This window comes from Leucoraja erinacea, chromosome 9, assembly GCF_028641065.1.
Source record: "Leucoraja erinacea ecotype New England chromosome 9, Leri_hhj_1, whole genome shotgun sequence".
In the NCBI taxonomy this organism is placed as follows: domain Eukaryota; kingdom Metazoa; phylum Chordata; class Chondrichthyes; order Rajiformes; family Rajidae; genus Leucoraja; species Leucoraja erinaceus.
The window spans coordinates 64,006,781-64,027,715 of NC_073385.1; the positions used below are offsets into that span (position 1 = coordinate 64,006,781).

At 43.8% G+C, this 20,935-nt stretch overlaps 1 protein-coding gene across 5 annotated transcripts in view; it reads left to right on the plus strand.

Annotated features, from left to right (window-relative positions):
• LOC129700488 (uncharacterized) overlaps positions 1-20,935 on the plus strand; it is a 203,993-nt gene that overhangs the window by 19,766 nt on the left and 163,292 nt on the right. For 2 of the 5 annotated variants that reach the window (XM_055641021.1, XM_055641020.1), the window contains exon 2: positions 6,932-6,987. In XM_055641021.1, coding sequence (XP_055496996.1) covers positions 6,985-6,987 — 3 coding nt within the window. In that variant the 5' untranslated portion in view covers positions 6,932-6,984. Of the gene's footprint in view, positions 1-6,931; positions 6,988-8,504; positions 9,056-20,935 lie in introns of those variants that run through there. The other 3 variants (XM_055641018.1, XM_055641019.1, XM_055641022.1) reach the window with 2 other exon arrangements.

Sequence of the window (20,935 nt, forward strand, 5' to 3'; positions counted from 1 at the left end):
AAGACGGCAGTTTTTTGACAAGTACTCCGTAGTTCCCTATAGGAGATCTTATCAACGAGTATTCTGAACCCACTGTCAACATCTGAAATTACAGTAAAATATCATATAGAATTAACATAAGAACAAATCTGATTATAATTACATAACTGCAGAATAGATGATATGTCACTTAATTGCAATTGTTTTCAGGGGTGGGGAGAGACATGTATATTGAAGATGCATTTTTCCTCTAGTAGGTCAATTTATGCCTACTGAATATATTCTGTATTCATGCCTACTATATTCTGTTGTGCTGAAGCAAAGCAAGAATTTCATTGTCCTATCTGGGACACATGACAATAAACTCTCTTGACTTGACTTGATTTATTTTAAATGTAGAAGAGCTTACAATACCATGCATGCCTTATGACAAGAACAAAACCAAAAATGTACAGCAGTGTAAAAATTGATACTTTTACTATAGTTTAAGAAGACACTGCAGATGCTGGAAAATCGAAGGTAGACAAAAATGCTCCAGTATTTTTGTCTACCTTTATTATTGTGCTAAGTCTAGATCTATAAAAGAAGACTTTCTAATAACTTGCTCATGTACCAAAAAATGTCTTATATAATATAATACATTGTCGGGATCATAAGAATAGAATTATATATATTACTGTTATCATACATTGGGAAGGAAATTAAGGCTTTAACGTGTGCTCCTCGTGGCATGTCGTTGTTCCCTATCCCTGTATTTTAAGCACCATTGATCTGTGTACATTGTGTATATTTAACACCATTTATCACGTATTTTAAACACCATTGATCCGTGTACATTGTGTGTATTTTTTTTTATTTTTATATAATTTTATTTATTAGAAGTAGTGTACATTACAATAATATAAGTCAAATATAACATAGTACATTTCCTGTATCACTTCATATTTTAAACTTTAAAAAGCAGAAAAGTAAAGAGAGTGAAATAGGATAGTAATAGTGTGAAAGAGTGATCAAAAGAGACCCTTAGACACGAAAAATTCAAAAGAAATTTAAGAATTAAGCCATAGAAAAAGAAAAAGAGAAAAAGAAAACAGAAGATATATTAAAAGTAAAAAAAGAGATAAAAGGGATATACCAACATTGTGTATATTTAACACCATTTATCCTGTATTTTAACACTATTTCAACTGCAGATGCTGGAAATTCAAGCGCTTAAACACAAGCCGATTCGGGATCTCCGCTGCTTGGAGGTCCTGAATCGGCTGCATCCGGAGACCGGGGCTTCATGATGTTATAGGCCGCGGGCCGGCGGTCGGAGCTTTTCTCCGGCGAGGAATCCCAGACTCAGCGAGGGAAAGTGCACGCTGCCCCCGCGACTAGAAGCTCCGTACACCGCGGCTTCAGAGTGTTATAGTCCGCGGGCCAGCGATCAGAGCAATTCTTCTGGCGACCCCCGGCTCCGCGATCTGAGCTATAGGAAGAGATCGGCCTCAAGACAGAAAGTTATAATTTTTTTTCTTACCTTTAGTGGGGAACCTGAAGAAAGACTGCTATAAAGTACTTGAATCGCTTACATTGGCGATTCGAGCACTATAGCAGAACGGCTCGCTACGCGTGTAGTTGTGGACGCCATGACAGAAGCCCATTCAAAAAACCCCCTCATATATATGATTCCCAAAATGGCGCTAAACAAATTACCCATGAGTCCATGACTGTACTACAGCTTTTTCGTCGAGTGGTTTATCTTGCTCCTCTATAATCTTTGGTTATAACAGAGTATAATTTAGAGGAAGACATTACAATTCTTAAATGGTGCGCCTATGACAGATTTTACTCCTAATAAATTATGGGTATGTGTAATGTGGGCTGATGGGATTGGTTTCTAGAGGGCTAGTATGGACATTGTGGGCCAAATGGATTCTTGGGGTGACAGATCAGTCACTCAAGCATGATGTGCTGGCAGCTCACTCACGGCTGGTGGGCGAGCAGATGACTCACGGCTATTCCTTGAAATTCCATTTCAAGCAGGGTGCAAGGCCATCAAATTCAAATGCAGTTTCCTACCACTTCAAGCAGGGTGCAAGGCCACCGAATTCAAGTGCAGCTTCATACCTCTTCAAGCAGGGTGCAGGGCCACCAAGCTCAAGTGCAGTTTCCTACCACTTCAAGCAGGGTGCAGAGCTACCAAACTCAAATGCAGTTTCATGCCACTTCAAGCAGGGTGCAAGGCCACCAAATTGAAGTGCAGTTTCAAACCATTTCAAGCAGGGTGCAACGCCACTAAATTCAAGTGCAGTTTCATACCATTTCATGCAGGGTGCAAGGCCACCACATTCAAATGCAGTTTCATACCATTTCAAGCAGGGTGAAACCAACATAAAACCACACAAAAACACCACATAAACACCACACTCACAGTTCAGTAGACATTCAGTGTGTTCAGTTGATTCACAGCTCAGACAGTCGTGACCTCACCCTCCCCCATCTTGCAGAGCCACACCCACACTTCCGGGTTTTATAATCCCCCCCCCCCCCCACCGGAAGGGGCGTGGCCTTCATGGTGTGAGTGACAGGAGAAAGATTCGCAATATTTTTTTAAACACTAATAACACTTTTATTTTTAATTGATGGGAAACATAGAAACATAGAAATTAGGTGCAGGAGTAGGCCATTCGGCCCTTCGAGCCTGCACCGCCATTCAATATGATCATGGCTGATCATCCAACTCAGTATCCCGTACCTGCCTTCTCTCCATACCCCCTGATCCCCTTAGCCACAAGGGCCACATCTAACTCCCTCTTAAATATAGCCAATGAAAGTGGCCTCAACTACCCTCTGTGGCAGAGAGTTCCAGAGATTCACCACTCTCTGCGTGAAAAGAGTTCTTCTCATCTCGGTTTTAAAGGATTTCCCTTTTATCCTTAAGCTGTGACCCCTTGTCCTGGACTTCCCCAACATCGGGAACAATCTTCCTGCATCCACCCTTAAGAATTTTGTAAGTTTCTATAAGATCCCCTCTCAATCTTCTAAATTCTAGAGAGTATAAACCAAGTCTATCCAGTCTTTCTTCATAAGACAGTCCTGACATCCCAGGAATCAGTCTGGTGAACCGTCTCTGCACTCCCTCTATGGCAATAATGTCCTTCCTCAGATTTGGAGACCAAAACTGTACGCAATACTCCAGGTGTGGTCTCACCAAGACCCTGTACAACTGCAGTAGAACCTCTCTGCTCCTATACTCAAATCCTTTTGCAATGAAAGCTAACATACCATTCGCTTTCTTTACTGCCTGCTGCACCTGCATGCCTACCTTCAATGACTGGTGTACCATGACACCCAGGTCTCGCTGCATCTCCCCCTTTCCCAATCGGCCACCATTTAGATAATAGTCTGCTTTCCTGTTTTTTGCCACCAAAATGGATAACCTCACATTTATCCACATTATACTGCATCTGCCAAACATTTGCCCACTCACCCAGCCTATCCAAGTCACCCTGCAGTCTCCTAGCATCCTCCTCACAGCTAACACTGCCCCCCAGCTTAGTGTCATCCGCAAACTTGGAGATATTGCCTTCAATTCCCTCATCCAGATCATTAATATATATTGTAAATAGCTGGGGTCCCAGTACTGAGCCTTGGGGTACCCCACTAGTCACTGCCTGCCATTGTGAAAAGGACCCGTTTACTCCTACTCTTTGCTTCCTGTTTGCCAGCCAGTTCTCTATCCACATCAATACTGAACCCCCAATGCCTTGTGCTTTAAGTTTGTATACTAATTTTTTATGTGGGACCTTGTCGAAAGCCTTCTGGAAGTCCAGATACACCACATCCACTGGTTCTCCCCTATCCACGCTACTAGTTACATCCTCGAAAAATTCTATAAGATTCGTCAGACATGATTTACCTTTCGTAAATCCATGCTGACTTTGTCCAATGATTTCACCACTTTCCAAATGTGCTGCTATCCCATCTTTAATAACTGACTCTAGCAGTTTCCCCACTACCGATGTTAGACTAACTGGTCTGTAATTCCCCATTTTCTCTCTCCCTCCCTTCTTAAAAAGTGGGGTTACGTTTGCTACCCGCCAATCTTCAGGAACTACTCCAGAATCTAAAGAGTTTTGAAAGATTATTACTAATGCATCCACTATTTCTGGAGCTACTTCCTTAAGTACTCTGGGATGCAGCCTATCTGGCCCTGGGGATTTATCGGCCTTTAGTCCATTCAATTTACCCAACACCACTTCCCGGCTAACCTGGATTTCACTCAATTCCTCCAACTCCTTTGACCCGCGGTCCCCTGCTATTTCCGGCAAATTATTTATGTCTTCCTTAGTGAAGACGGAACCAAAGTAGTTATTCAATTGGTCCGCCATATCCTTGTTCCCCATGATCAACTCCCCTGTTTCTGACTGCAAGGGACCTACATTTGTTTTAACTAATCTCTTTCTTTTCACATATCTATAAAAACTTTTGCAGTCAGTTTTTATATTCCCTGCCAGTTTTCTTTCATAATCTATTTTTCCTTTCCTAATTAAGCCCTTTGTCCTCCTCTGCTGGTCTTTGAATTTCACCCAGTCCTCCGGTATGCTGCTTTTTCTGGCTAATTTGTACGCATCATCCTTCGCTTTGATGCTATCCTTAATTTCCCTTGTTATCCATGGATGTGCTACCTTCCCTGATTTATTCTTTTGCCAAACTGGGATGAACAATTTTTGTAGTTCATCCATGCAGTCTTTAAATGTCTTCCATTGCATATCCACCGTCAACCCTTTTAGAATTAATTGCCAGTCAATCTTTGGCCAATTCACATCTCATACCGTCAAAGTTACCTTTCTTTAAGTTCAGAACCATTGTTTCTGAATTAACAATGTCACTCTCCATCCTAATGAAGAACGCAACCATATTATGGTCACTCTTGCCCTGATGAGCCTCTGCACCTGATGAGCGGAGGGGGGCTGAGTAAGATGGCCAAAAATCACAGCTGTAAGTGGTAGCGTTTTATCTAAAATCAATATACAGTGCAAACAGGAAGTTGTCCAGTTACCACCACCAACAACCATTTGCAGTGCAGCATTTCAAAGCAGTTACCACCACCAACAACCATTTGCAGTGCCGCATTTCAAAGCAGTTACCACCACCAACAACCCTTTGCAGTGCAGCATTTCAAAGCAGTTACCACCACCAACAACCATTTGCAGTGCAGCATTTCAACACAACCACATTTTTATTTTCTTACCACATTAAGGGCACTCACAGTTGAGTAGACATGTGTTCAGTGTTATTCACAGCTCAGAGAGACATGACCCTCTTACTTCCTCCATCTTGCAGAGACTGAGTGAGGCACAACTCTTCCGGGTTTTATAGTCCCTCCTCCCCCCCCCCTCCCACCAGCAGCGGCAGCAGAGAGAATGTCAAAACATTTAAAACATTAATAACTCTTTTATTTTTCATCGATGGGTAAAATCCTCTTGTCCTGCGCAGCAGAGGGGGACTGAGTAAGATGGCCAAAAATCACAGCCGTAAGTGGTAGCGTTTTTTCAAAAATCATGAAACAGAAAAACAGGAAGTGGTCAAGATCTTACTTTTAGTAATATAGATGTGCCCCTGGAGAGTAAGACCATGTTTATTAAACTCATACCTGAAGACTGGCGGAAAAAAGACAAATACTTACTGAATATATTGATGGTAGCTGGTAAAAAAGCTCTCACAAAGGAATGGTTATCACAGGAGAGTCCAACTCTGAATACATGGATGGACATCACAATGGACATTTTAAAAATGGAGAAAATAACAGCATATGTTAGCTTTAAACTGGATTTATTTGTGTCACGCTGGGAAAATTGGGTTAACTATGTAACACCTCATAGACCAGACTTTATTTTTACAAAATTTTGATTATATAGTAAAGAAAGGATCACTCCCTAAGTGTTCCTAGATTTTACTGTGTTCTTGTTTCTATATTTGTTTTGTACAAATCTCAAAAAGAGGTAAATCAAGACAAACATAAGTGGATGATGTACACATATAGCATTATACCTGAAACCGGTTTTATGGAAATGTGTTTGCTGTGGAATGCCAATAAAAGAGTATATTAAAAAAAAAAGAAATGTGCATATGAGTTGAAGTGATGAGACTGCTATGCATTGAGTTGAGTAATGAAAGGGATCCATTACTGTGACAATAATATAAACACATCCCACAGATAAATTGGATTGGTCAGGAATTTGTATACACATTTTGAAAGTAGCATTCTCAAAGCAAAATTCTGCAAGCTTCTGCAAATTCTAAATACACACACGGTTGAATGGTTGTGCGCTCAACAAAGAAAAAAAAAAGTAAAGGATTACTGATGCAAAGGAATGAATGTTTTTTCCTGTTTTAACTCGAGTCAGAAATACTGCACAGAAAGAGGCGCTTCAGCCCTTCAAGGCCGCACCTAACAACAAATATCCATTTTCACTACTGTTATATTAATTCCATTTTATTCTCCCCACATTCTCATCATCTCCCCCTAGATTCTTCGATGCATCCACTCACCAGTGGCAATTTACAGTGTCCAATTAACCACTGACCCACACATCTTTGTGAGGAAACCAGAATATGCAGAGGATACCCACATGGCCAAAGGGAGGGCATGCAAGCTCCACATTGACAGCTCCAGATATCAGGAGCTTATCCAGATGTGTAAGAATGTGACTTTCCTGGTGGCGTCAGTAATCCTTTACTTTTTATTCTTAGAAAGGTACAACCATGCATTCTTGCCTCTTGGTAACCATCTAATTATGGTCTTTGTCTTCACAACATTACTCGTGTCATTGTTTGGATATAGAACACCTAATCTTTTGATATCCATTTAAGTATGCTTTCTTCAGTTTCTCCCATGGCAGAATGTTATATATCACAATATTTGATACATAAATGGTGCTAATTCTGAAATTTATGCTTGTAGGGAGAAAGTAAAGGATACATGAAGATAGTGAAAGACATGAAGATAGTGAAATTATGGTAAGTGTGCAAAAGTACGTTTACACAATTAGTATTCCTTGTTATATTTGGGAAGATTGTGTCAATTCATTTCGACCAGCTCTAACTGGTACTGCAGAATACAAAACACTGCTCTAGTATTGGCTAACTATTTATTGGAAGGCTACTTAAAAAAAACAACACATTGCATGCTGGAGATCTGAATTAAACCACAAAGCAACAGGAATACTCACCAGTGTTTAAGAAGGAACTGCAGATGCTGGAAAATTAAAGGTAGAAGAAGGGTTTCGGCCCGAAACGTTGCCTATTTCCTTCGCTCCATAGATGCTGCTGCACCCGCTGAGTTTCTCCAACACTTTTGTCTACCTAGGAATACTCACCAGCTCAGGCAGCACCTGTAGGGGGAGAAGTAAAGTGAAAGGTTCTGATGTAACGTCATCAATTTGAAACGTTTCCGGAGTTTGTCAGTATCTTCCCAAATACTTGATGCTTGGCTCATTTTTTTGGATGGGGGTCTATTGCTGATTTGATACATGGTGTACTTCAATGATGTTGGAGATTGTTTCTTGAGATATACGATTATATTGTGTGTTGTAAATGATCAAAACACAATTATAGTTCTGAATCTCCCTATTCATTAATCTGATTCTCTTGAACATGTTATTTGAAGGGTATATGCTTTTCAGGGGGGAGGGGGGGAAGACCATTAAATTAATATACTGCCACTATATTTTGCTTTATTTTGGTTTTATTTCAATAATTCTGTCAGCTTGTGAGGCTATTTTAGGTGCCCAGATTTAAAAGTTTAAACAATGACATCTACTAGAAAACAGTTCGAACAAGCTGTGATGATGACGGTTAATTTTGATTTCACTGTATTAAATTATTATTTGATATAATCTTCTATTGGGAATTAGCTATGCAATATTTCTGTGGTGTTCTGAGAGGCTGTATTTCAATAAATTAAGCCAACAGGCTGCTCAGGATAAAAAAAATGATCAGAAGAGATCCATCCTGAATGAGCTGTTCTAAGATATTGCTTCTCAGTACATGCAACATTTCGCCAGTTGGACAGAGATCAGCCAAACTTCTCAAGAATAACTAGTGAAGGTCAATTAACTTAGTTTGCAAATCCTTGAATGAATGTATATAAATTAGGATAATAAAAATAAATGTTGATTTCTTCCATCTTGGGCCATGTTGTAGGAACATCTTTGTCATCTTCAGAACTGACCTAACCCTCATTTCTGCAATCTCTTCTTAGTCTACTTGGAATTTCCATTTCTCTGCTTATACATCTTTCACACAACTCCTGTCCCATAATTGGTGGTGCTCTGTGGACCCCATGCTTTAAACAATTAAGTTGGAGTGAAAGATGGATGTCTCTGAATTCACCAGTGATGTGACTGTGCATCATTTCAAAGATCTTGATGATATTTTATTCTGTTATGTCTCTGGGCTATGACAATATTCTGAGTAATTTAAATCTGCAATGAAGTGATGTTTTTTTTTTCTGCGAGGAAGAGATAGTCATAATGGTTTCATTAATATTAATTCTTATTAAATATGGATTAGTTTTAAACTGGAAAATAGCTGATCGCTTGCAAAATTGGTTTGTGCAAGTGATTCTTTTACAGTATGTGCCTGAAAATAGTGGCTGATGTGTGCAGTGCATCAGACATCTCGTTATTATATTCAAAATACATGGAGCTTTCCAAATCGGTGGGGGGTGTTGGTGACAGGGGTTAGCAAAGGGAGCTGTAAGAAAATAAGAATGATGGGGTTAGCTTGTGGAGGCTATATTTTTTCTCTTGGAATCCACGGTATGGATATTGTTTATTAAGTTGTGTACATGGAATTGTGGTATTTAGTGGCAAGCATACATGTAGAAGTGACAATGTAAAATACCCTATGCAGAGCTGTGTATGCATTTGTCAAGCTGCCTAGGCACTTGGCTTGAAGCCCGCAGGCTTTTGTAATCAAAGCATGATCACGATCACCATGCAGTTACTACTGGGATACTGACCGATGTCTCTAGAAGCTGTTTGGAAGAAGCCCAGGATTGCTCATACTCAAAATGCAGAAGGCTGTAAGTATTTTCATTTGTATTTTAAAAGACTGACGTAGTCTTTGTGAAAGCTATGAGCAGCAAAGTAAGTTCTGCTATGTGTAGCAGAATAGAGATGTCTATAAATCTGTATTAGAAAGAAATGGCTTATTAAATAGAAGGTAGTGCCAGCCATTTTCATGCTGGTCGATCAGCTGGGTTCTGGTTACAGTTATTCTGGTTGCAGGAGTTGAATGTTGGGTATGCATGATCAGCACGTGTGTGTGTGTGTATGTTTGAATGTGTGTATCTGTGTCTGTCTGTATTTGAGAAGAAATATATACATACATATATTTAAATCCATACTTCAAACTCTCCTGAGTGAGAGTCAGTTATCAGTGGACTCAAACTAAAGTGTGATGCTACAAGAAAGGGATTCAATTCCTGGAATAAGGCAGCAGTCAGACTGTTATGACTGCATTTGCGCTCTTGTGTTGAAACAAAAAAGGTATGAATGTTAGGTACTTCACTAGCTTGCAACAAAGATAATTATTGGCATATAAATCTCTGTCAGCATGAGAGTTGGGTTTACAATTTTACAATCAAATAACTTCACTTAAGCCATCATGCTTTTTCTCTGTTGGATTGTGCAGCACTATCTTTGAATTGTCGAACAGCTGTAGATTCTTTTGTCTCTTTGTGTAAGCTGAGAATAGAGGACTCGTGATAAATTAATATTGGTGAACCATGATAAGACTGGGGTGGGGGGCGATTGGGGGAAGGTAGAAAAGAAATGGGGGATGGGAGGAAAATGTTCACCAGAATTCAAATACACTCGAAATCTTTTGTTCTTTTACTTATTGCCTATATTTTTTTCTACCATGTCGATTGCTCAACATTATCATATGAAGTTTCGCCCTTGAATGTTATTCCCAAGTTAATGTTAGAGTACCAAAACCATTTTCGGGTAGACCTTTAGGAACCTTCTTATATGAATACTATTTACTAGCACTTGGTCTGGAACCTTTTATACCGTGGAAGTTCAAGTGTTTATCTCAATAATTCTTAAATGTTATTCTAGCCACTCAGGAGGTATGTTCCAGATTGCAGCCATTCTGGGTGAAAAAATTCTTCCTGAGATCCTCTCTCATCCTCCTTAGCTCAAACTCATCTTATTCAGTCTGTTCCTCTTATCTGATGCACTACATTTCAGGCAACACGGTGATGAATCACCTCTGCACACTCTGGTGCAATCCCATCCTTGCTAAAGTAAGGCATCCAGAATTGCACACAGTATTTTTGGGCTGAGGAATGGTTGATGAATTTAATACTGAGAAATGCGAGGTGTTGCATTTTGGAAAGACTAACATGGGCAAGACTATGCAGTGAATGGTTGATCACAGGGGAGTGTTGTAGAGCAGAGGGACCTGCGATCAGAGGGCGATCTAGCAGGTACATAGTTTGTTGAAAGTGGCACCACGGGTAGATAGGGTGCTCAAAAAGGCATTTGGCTTGTTGGCCATCAGTCAGAGTATTGAGTATAGAAGTTAGGAGGTCATGTTGCAGTTATATAAGATGTGGGTGAGGCAGCATTTAGAGTATTGTGTTCAGTTCTGGGCACCATGTTACAGGAAAGATGTTGTCAAGCTGGAAAAGGTGCAGAGAAAATTTATGAGGATATTGCCAGAACTCGAGGGCCTGAGCTATAGGGAGAGTTTGAGAGTAGGACTCTATCTCTTGGAGTGCAGAAGGATGAGGGGTGATCCTATATACAAAGTCATGAGAGGGATAGATTGGGTAGAAGCACAGAGTCTTTTGCCCAGAGTAGGGAAATCGAGAATGCAGAGGACATAGGTTTAAGGTGAAGGAGGAAAGATTTAATAGGAATCTGAGGGTAATTTTTTCACACAAAAGGTGGTGGGTGTATGGAACGAGCTGCCTGAGGAGGTAGTTGAGGCAGGTACTATTGCAATGCTTAAGAAACATTTAGACAGGTACATAGATAGGTCAGGTTTAGAGGGATATGGGCCAAACGCAGGCAGGTGGGACGAGTGTAGATGGGACATGTTGGTCGGTATGGGCAAGTTGGGCTGAAGGGCCTGTTTCCATGCTGTATGCTTCTATGACTATGACTCTACTTCAGTTGCAGTCTAACCTTTATTTTATAACTTGTAAGATTACCCCATCTTTGTATACTGTGCCATGCTAAAGAAGGCAAACATCCTTTATGATTTCTTCACAATCTGGTCCACCTGTGCTGCCACCCTCTGGATATTTGGAAAGATACAAAATGCTGAAGTAATTCAATAGGTCACGCAGCATCCCTGGAGAATATGGATAGGTGACGTTTTGTGTCGGGACCCTTCTTTAGACTGAATATCATTTACTAGGTTACCAATTCTGGATATTTGGACATGTGTACCAAAATCCAAGTGTTTCTTCGTGATCCCCAGGGTCCTTCCCTTATTATCCATTCCGCTGGTCATCAACGCATTTATTGGAACTAAGTTCCTTCTATCAATGCTCGGCCCTTCATATGAAGTTTAATATCATCTATGTATTCTCAGTCTACCCTCCTCACTTTCAACAACACCACCAATTTTTGTGCCACATACTAAATCAGTTTTGGATTCACTGCTTTGGTTCCCATAACCGTTGACCTTTTGGACCAGTTTCAAATGTGGGACCTTGTCAAAAGCCTTCTGCAGCCCATGTAGATATTGACCATGTTGCCCTCATCAATATATTATGTTTTTACCCTCTGGAAAAATTAATTAGATAAGATTCCTCCCTAGTATTACCACGTTGACTAATTTTGATTAACTTCCCTCTCATGGATATCAAGTGGCATCCGTATCAAATGGTATGACTTATGACACATTGTTGTACCAGCCACTGCTCTCGGATGAATGATTGTCTTAATTTTTTTTTAGTTTAGTTTAGAAATACAGTGTGGAAACAGGCCCTTCGGCCCACCGAGTCCGTGCCGACCAGCGATCACGGATCCACTGGTTCTGTCCTATATACTGGGGACAATTTACAGAAGCTAATTAACTTACAAACCTGCATGTCTTTGGAATGTGGGAGGAAACCAGAGCACCCGGAGAAAACCCACAGGGAGAACGTACAAACTCTATATAGACAACACCCATACTATGGATTGAACCCAGGTCTCTGGTGCTGTAAGGCAGCAAATCTACCACCATGCCACCGTGCTGCTCTGCTGACCCTTTACTAGCAAAGCTACATTACATTTGTTGAGAGGCTCTATAAAGCATGGCCTACAATAATGCTCAAGATGCAAGTAACTGCAGCTCATGGAATCCTGAGCAAAACACAATGTGCTGGAGGAACTCAGCGGGTCGGGCAGCATTCGTGGAGGGGAATGGACAGATGACGTTTCGGGTCAGGATCCTTTTCTCTAAGTTGGCACAATATTTTTTTACTGCTTGACTCCTGCATACATTTGTCCCATGTCCCACTACATGCAGATCCTGCCTTTTTTCATTTTTCAAACGTTGCGTGAGTTGTACAGATGCGTGCATGTGTTTTCATTGCTGAACAAGTTGTTTTGAATGTGCAGTAAATGCACATTGATAACTGACAGTAAAAGCACTGTCGCTCATCTGTTCTTAGAGTTTGTTATGTAAAACACCTGAGCATTGCTGAAAGTTGTTCTGAAATGTATTGAGATTTTAATTGGATAAGGGTGCATACTTTTAAATTTCCAGATGTAGAGTTCTGTATCACACCTGATGAGGTGGGACACAGAGGGAGTGGCAGTGAGAGGAGGTCGGTCCATATATCTTGCCTGTTGTGACCCTTTAAAATAGAAGAGACAAATCAGTGTCATTGTACAGGTGCACAACCTTTTATCTGAAGATCCAAATAACGAAAACCTCCGAATAGCGGACATTTTTTCGGTCCTTGAAGAAAGGTCCTTGAAAACGTTCACCGAGGGCGGCCCACAGAGGTGACAGCGGAACCTCCGGTCGGTCCTCGAAGAAAGGGGAACTAAATCCCCATTCATAAAAGAGAAGGTGATGGTATATTGCGCGGGAGGGTTAATAATTGACAATAAGCTGCTGCCTGCCCGCTGAGTTAAAAAGTTCCCACGGTGGACTCACGATACACAGTGTATCGTGAGTCTTGCATGGGAACTTTTTAACTCAGCGGGCAGGGAGCAGCAGATTGGCGCTCCCTTCAGTTTCACCCCACCTACACCCCTCTGCTTCCCGGCCATGTGTGTGACCCCTTCCCTCCCCTCTCCAGCTCCCCGCCCATTGCACCGGCGCGGGGGCTTTGCACTGTCTTCACGTCGGCGATGCCAGCATACAGTGCCAGTCACCGGAGACGTCAGGACCAACGGGACACCGACCCCCCAGGCCCACTGCAAGCACGGAGATCCCAGAGACCCACAGCCAGCAGCAGCCCAGCCCCGTTCCAACTCCAGAGGAAAACTGCAAACTGGCCGGAGACATCAGGACCACCAGAAGCCGCTCCCCGATGGGCTGCTACGGCGACAAGTGGCAGTTCGCCCACAGCCCGAGCTGTGCCCCCTCATCGGGACACCGACCCCCAGGCCCACTGCAAGCACGGAGATCCCAGATCAGCAACTCCAGCCCAGCCCCGCTCCAACTCCAGAGGAACACGCTCCCCGTATGGGCAGAAGCTGATGGTGTGCAAGGTACGTCTTGTTCTTGGGGTCGCGCAGCTCGGACTGTGGGCGAACTGCCACTTGTCGCCGTAGCGACCCGTTTGGGAGCGGATTCCTCTGGAGTTGGAGGGGGGGGGGTATTGTGCTGTTTGATCGCCCCCTGCTATCTCAGGGACAGGGGGACAGGACGTTCACCGAGGGCGGCCCGCAGAGGTGACAGCGGAACCTCCGGTCGGTCCTGGAAGAAAGGGGAACTAAATCACCTTCATAAAAGAGAAGTGGAGGGTATATTGCCCGGGAGGGTATATCGTTTACCTGGAAGAAACCGGACATTTTTTCCAGGATGTCGTCTGCACACCAAAGCTCATGTTTGGGGCCAAACGCACGTTGCCTGTGCTGCACACGGATATAAGAGTGTGAAAATGTCGCCTTAGGCCGCCTAAGGACATGTAGCCCCGCTAGGGTGACATGAGTGCGAGAGGTGATTCAATGCTGCGGTCACATTTACAAATTCAGGAATTCATTCAACACAATGCATTTCAGACATTTATTCTGCAAGAAAAAACTACATTGAAGACTCAAACTCGCGACCGAGGAACTGCCGGGATCAAGGCGCAAACTCGCGACCTTGCGGATATGAGCCGAGCACTCTACCACTGAGCCAGCCATTAAAATCTACACTAAAAAATTTCCATTCCGAAGGCCGACAAATTCCGAATTACGAAAAGTGTCTGGTCCCAAGGCTTTCGGATTAAAGGTTATGCACCTGTATCTAGTGCATTGAAGGCAGGGATGAATTTCATCATCAATGTTTGTTGTCTCCAAGAAGCAGCTTCTGAGATGAGAAATGGTCCACATTTCCCATAGTAACAATATAAATCTTTATTGTCAGAGGATGGTGTGGTGCAACATTGGGGGTGGTTATCAGACGTTGAGTATCAGACCCATCCTCCTTCACTGTATGTTTCGGTGAATATCTTGGATATGGATCTCTGAGCATGCATAATTGTAAGCACCATCTGTGTACTGCAGCTCGACCGCTGAAGTTTGGGTGATATTCGTTCTAAATTCATAAGTTATAGGAGCAGAATTAGGCCATTTGGACCATCTAGTCTACTCTGCCATTCAATCATGGCTGATCTATCTTTCCCATTCAACCCCATTCTCCTGTCTTTTACCCTTAACCTTTGACAACCTTACTGATCAAGAACCTGTCAATCTTCACTTTAAAGATACACAAAGGCAGCCACAGCTGTCTGCGGTAATGGATTCTGTAGATTCATCACCCTCTGGCTGAAGAAATTCATCCTCATCTTTCTAAAGGTAATTCCTTTTATTGTGAGGCCTCTGGTCTTTGACTCTCCCACAAGTGAAAACATCCACTCTATCGAGGACTTTCATTATTCAGTAAGTACCAATAACCTCCCCCTCCACCCATCCTTCTAATCAGACTCAGAGCCGTCAAACGCTCATCACACGTTAACCCCATCTTCCCTGGATTCATTCTCGTAAACCTCCTCTGGACCCTCTCCAACGCTAACACATCCCACTTCAGATATGCGGCCCAAAACTGCTTACAATACCTCAAATGCAGTCTAATCAGCAGCTTATGAAACCTTGGCATTACATCCCTGCTTTTATATTCTCGTCTTCTCAAAACTCCTTCTGCAGTTATCCTGCTTTCTCTGCACTACCTGGCCCTCCACCTATTTTCGTATCATCCGCAAACTTGGCCACAAAGCCTTCAATCCCCTCATCCAAATCATTAAAATACAATGTGAAGAGTAGTGGCCCCAGTACCGAGCCCTGTGGAACTCCGCTAGTCACTGGCAGACAACCAGAAAAAAAACCCTTTGTTGTCACTCTTTGCCTTCTGCCATCCAGCCAACCTGTTATCCATGCTAGTATGTACCTTTTGATACTGTGGGCTCTCACCTTCCTTAGCAGCCTCACATGTGGCACCTTATCAAAGGCTTTCTGAAAATTTCGGGAAACAACATCTACTAAATCTCTTTTTATGGTCAACTATTTGCATACCTTGTACCTTGGGTATGCAAGCAAAGAATTTCACTGTGACTTGTCACATGTGACAATAAAATATTAATTCATTCATTCTGTCCTGCTATTTACTTCTTCAATGAATTCCAATGGATTCGTCAGGCAAGACCTTCACAAAACCATGCTGACCGGCCCGTTTTATCATAAACTAAGTACTCCTAAACCTCATTTTTTGCAATGGACTATAAAATCTTACCAACTACCGAAGTCAGATTAACTGGCCTGTTGTTCCCACTATTCTGCTTTGCTCTCTTCTTGTGCAGCAGGTGTAACATTGGCAATTTTCCAATCCTCTGGAATCACTCCTGACACTAGCGATTCTTGAAATATCACTATTAATGCCTCCACAATCTCTAAAGTCACTTCTTTCAGAATCCTAGGATGCAATCTATCCTGTCCAGGTGACTTACCCACCTTCAGCCCTTTCAGCTTCCCAAGCACCTTCTCCTTAGTAATAGCCATTCCACTAACTCCCCAGTTCCCCCACCACCCCGACTCGCTTGAATTTCAGGCACATTGCTGGTGTCTTCCACTAGTAAGACTGATGCAAACTCCTCTGCCATTTCTTTATTCCCTCTTCATCGCATCATTTTCCAGCAGTCGATTGTCCACTCTTGCCTTTCATACTCTTTATATAACTGAAGAAACTCTTGCTATCATCTCTTATTTAGCTGGCTTACCTTCATATTTCATCTTTTCACCGCATATTGCGTTTTTAGTGACCTTTTGTTCTTTAAAAGCTTCCCGATCCTCTGACTTCCCAATAATCTTTGCAATGTTATAAGCCTTTTCATTTAGTTTAATACTGTCCTTGACTTCCCATGTCAGCCATGCTCACTGCATTCTCCCCCGAGAATCTTTCTTCCTCTTTGGAATGAAAAGATCCTGTATCTTCCGAATTATTCACAGAAATTCTTGCCATTGCTGTTACACCGTCATTCCTGCTAGGGTCCCTTTCCAGTCAACTTTGGCCAGATCATCCCTTATGCCTCTAGTCCCCTTTGCTCAGCTGTAATACCGACACATCCGATTTTGCCTTTTTTATATTGTGGTCGCTACCTCCTAGTGGTTCCTTTACTGTGAGTTCCCTTATCGTATCCGGTTCATTACACAATACTAAATCCAGAATTGCCTTTTCCCTGGTAGACTTCACTACAAGCTGCCCTCAGAAACCATCTCTGAGGCATTCTACAATTTGCCTTTCTTGGGGTCCAGTACCAACCTGATTTTCCCAGTCTACCTGCATATTGAAATCTCCCATGATCACCATGGCATTGTGTTTCTTAAATGCCAATTGTATCTCCTAATATAACTTGAATCCTATATCCTGGCTACTGTTTGGGAGCCTGTAAATAACTCCCATTAGGGTATTTTTACCCTCTCTCACCCCCACCCACAATGACTACATCTTCTGATCCTATTTCACCTCTCGCTAAGGACCGTATTTTGTTCCTTACCAACAGAACTACCCCACCCCCACTTGCCTTTTCTGATAGTACATATAACCTTGAATATTCATCTCCCAGCTCCGATCCTCTTGCAGCCGCATCTCTGTAATTCCCACAACATCATACCTACCAATTTCTAACTGTGCTACAAATTCAGCCACTTTGTTTCTTATACCACCTGCATTTAAATACAACACCTTTAATTTGGCATTCACTTCCCCTCCTCTCACACTGGTCCTGATTTTAATCACCCTTACTCTTACCCCTTCTTAAACATCTGGTCCTATTACTTCTGGAGACTTCTGAACTTTTTCTGCACTGTCTTTCCCTTTAACTCCACCCTCACACTTCCAATTTGTCCCCCCCCACTATTTAGTTTCAAGCTCTATCTACGGCCCTGGTTATACGGTTTGCCAGGAGTCTGGTCCCTTGTTGAGGTTAAGTGGAGTTTATTCCGTTGGAACAGTTCCCTCCTTCCCCAACACTGGTGCCAATGTCCCACAAATTCAAACCCACTTCTTCCACACCAGTCTTTGAGCTGGGTGTTCAACTCTCTAATCTTCTCAACCCGATGCCAATTTGCAGTTGGGTCAGGTAGCAATCCAGAGTTTGTTTGCCTTCATTAGTACTGATTCAATTTGCAAATGAACTTTTGGCAAACCTGCACCAGCACTCCCAAATCCCTTTGCACCTCTGATTTCTGAATCCTATACCCATTTAGACAATAATCCGTGCCTTTAATCCGACTACCAAAGTGCGTGACGGCACACTTTGCTATGCCGTATTCCATCTGCAACTTCTTTGCCCACTTTCCTAACATGTCCAAGTTATTCTGCAGACTCCCTGCTTTGTCTACACCACCTGCCCCTCCAATTATTTTCATATCATCCATAAATTTGGCTGCAAAGCCATCAATTCCATCATCCAAATCATTAATAAACAATGTGACAAGTAGTGGACTCAACACCGGCTCCTGGAGTGTAATATGAACATTAAGCCCCACACCTGCAGAGGTGTTTTTCGAGGTGAAGTACAACAAGAAGGATTAAGGATTAATCATCACTTGGGGGAAAAATTGCCCACCCATCAATGCACTAGCTTTTGATCGACTGGTGAAACGCGGGTTTGAAGATCAAGATATCCGACAGACCTAAACTCAACTTAGTTTAGTTTGTTATCAAGTGTACCAAGGTACAGTGAAAAGCTTTTTTGTAGTGTGCCATCTATTATTTAATGGAAGGACTGTACACAATTCAAGCCGTCCACTGTGTAGAGAAAAGAGTGAAGTGATTGTAATGAATGATTGCAGATCCACTTCTGGGATGAGCAAGCCAGCCCGGCTTGGGTGCCGTCTTGGGTAAAGTAGAAAAAATGGCAGCAGTGGTCGCTTCTCTGGGTCCTTGACCACTCACAAGGGCCTTCTTTAGGCATAGCAAAATCATTGCTGTCTCTGCACAATTAACTAAATTCCCAAAAAGGATACGTGAACAATGATGCATCATCAGCCAGGCCAAATACCCATCATTGATGTCCTAGTTATGCACAGTTGGTTACATTGGGCAGGCTCAACACCAGACTGCTGAAATGGATATTGTGTTTCAAGCTGTGTTCTGGGATCAGATTGCCAGGTGGATCGGAAAAAAAGTATGAAGCAGTATTCAAAACTACTATGAAGAGAACATAGAACAGTACAAGAACAGACCCTTCGACCCACAACGTCCATGCCAAACATGATGCCAAGTTAAATAATCTCCACATAATCCATATCCCTTATTTTCCTACTTATCCATGTGGCTGTACAGAAGCTGCTTAAGTGTCACTATTGTATCTGCCTCCAAGCCCCCCATGGCAGTGCGTTCCAAGCACCCATTGCTCTCTGTGTAAAAATTAAAAAAAAATGCCCTGTGTGGCGGCACCTGGTGGCAACCCAAGGGCACAACGAAGGGCGGCGTCTTGGTGTGGGAGGCACTAGTCACGGGGTCGGTACCTGAGTTGGTATTTGAGGCCGGGCAACGCCTGTGTCCTGGGAGGAGTTGGGAGCTGTATTGGAGTGGATAAACACGCCTAGTGCACACAACTCGTGTCCGATTAGTTTTTGGCTGGACTCCTGCGAGTCCCCGCTACACTGGTGACCCCCGAAGCCCAGGAGTGTAATCTTGGATGGGAAATTTGAAGAAATAAAAGAATTCTGCCGCTGCCGCCTACGAGGCCGGAATCCACGCGGTCTCCCTAAAGCTACCTACATTTGGACCTCGCAGCCGGGGGTTTGGTTTCGACAGGCCGAATCCCAATTTTGAATCCGCGGCATAACAGCCGACGAGACTCTCTGTCACTATGTGGTAAACGCCCTTGACCAGCAGGCGGTCGATTGGGTCATTCCTTACCTGGATAATCTGCCGGCAGCAGGTAAGTACACAGCCCTCAAGGAGCTGCTGCTCGGATCTACCGGCCGAGCCGAGGCAGCGCGCCTGTCAGGTCTTTACGGGCCCCCGTTGACGGGACAGTCTTGACTCCCGTAGCCAGCGTTCGGGCCCTCTGCATCGAGGCGCTCCACTCCTGCATCGGGGTTGTCAGCTCCTCTGCGCCAGGCGATCGAACCTCGCATCGGGGCTGGTCGAGCCTTCAGCGGCGTTGGAGCTCCCAGCTAGCCTCTCCCGAGACTGCGACCCCTTGTTGGTATATTCACGGTGGGAGCGGTGGGAGCCATCCCAGGCAAGGGATCAGCTCCGATGTAAGTCCATGCCCCACAGTGGGGCTCACGACAGTCCGAGGAGGCTTCCAGCTCCAGTTATGGTAGGCCGCAGAGCCTGGAGAATGCGATCCGAAAATCAATCACATCTCCTGGAAGGTAGGAACTTGAAAAAAAAGTTGCCACGAGACATCTGCCGGCAGATCGCAGGAGAGCTGTGGATGAGCTGTGGAGCGCTGATGAGCTGTGTATTACTGACCAGCAGCAGGTGGGCGCGCTGGAATACCTGGAACCGCTGGAATCCCCGGAACCACTGGAATCCCCAGAAAAGCTGGACCGGATTGATTTAACGCTCTAGCAGGCCCAGCGACTCAGGACGACACCCTGGCGCCCTCAGCAGCAACAGCTGGCTGCCATTTCGGAGTATACAACGGACGTTCGACACATCGCGGGGAAATGCAACCTCGTGGCGGATACTTTGTCCCATCCGGCAATTGCAGCCGTGCTTAACCCAGCCTCGGGAATAGATTACTCCACCTTGGCGATGGCCCAGCTGGCGGACGATGAGATGCCGGTGTACCGCACCGCGATCTCTGGTTTGGTGCTTGAGGACGTGCCATTATGTCCCTCGGGTTCCATCCTCTGTGACGTATCCACAGGTCAGCCGAGGCCTATCATTCCGGCAGCCTGGCGCCGTCGCGTCTTTGAGGTGATCCATGGGCTGGCCCACCCATCCATCCGGGCCACGGTCGCTATGGTGGCCGCAAGATTTATGTGGCAATGACTTTGGAAGCAGGTCGCTCGCTGGGCCCAGGCGTGCATCCGTGCCAGACATCAAAGGTGCATCGACACTTCCGGGCGCCCGTTCAAGACTTTGCAGTGCCACGCCGGCGGTTCGATCACGTACACGTGGACATCGTGGGGCCATTGCCTCCGTCCCAGGGTGTTTCACGCCTGCTTACAGTAGGTATGTTACAATACTTACCTTCAGCGGCGCTGCAATTATGCCACTGGCCGTGTGTGCGTGATTTTGCCGCGTTTGGGGGGGGGGGGGGGTGGATTTGGTGGGG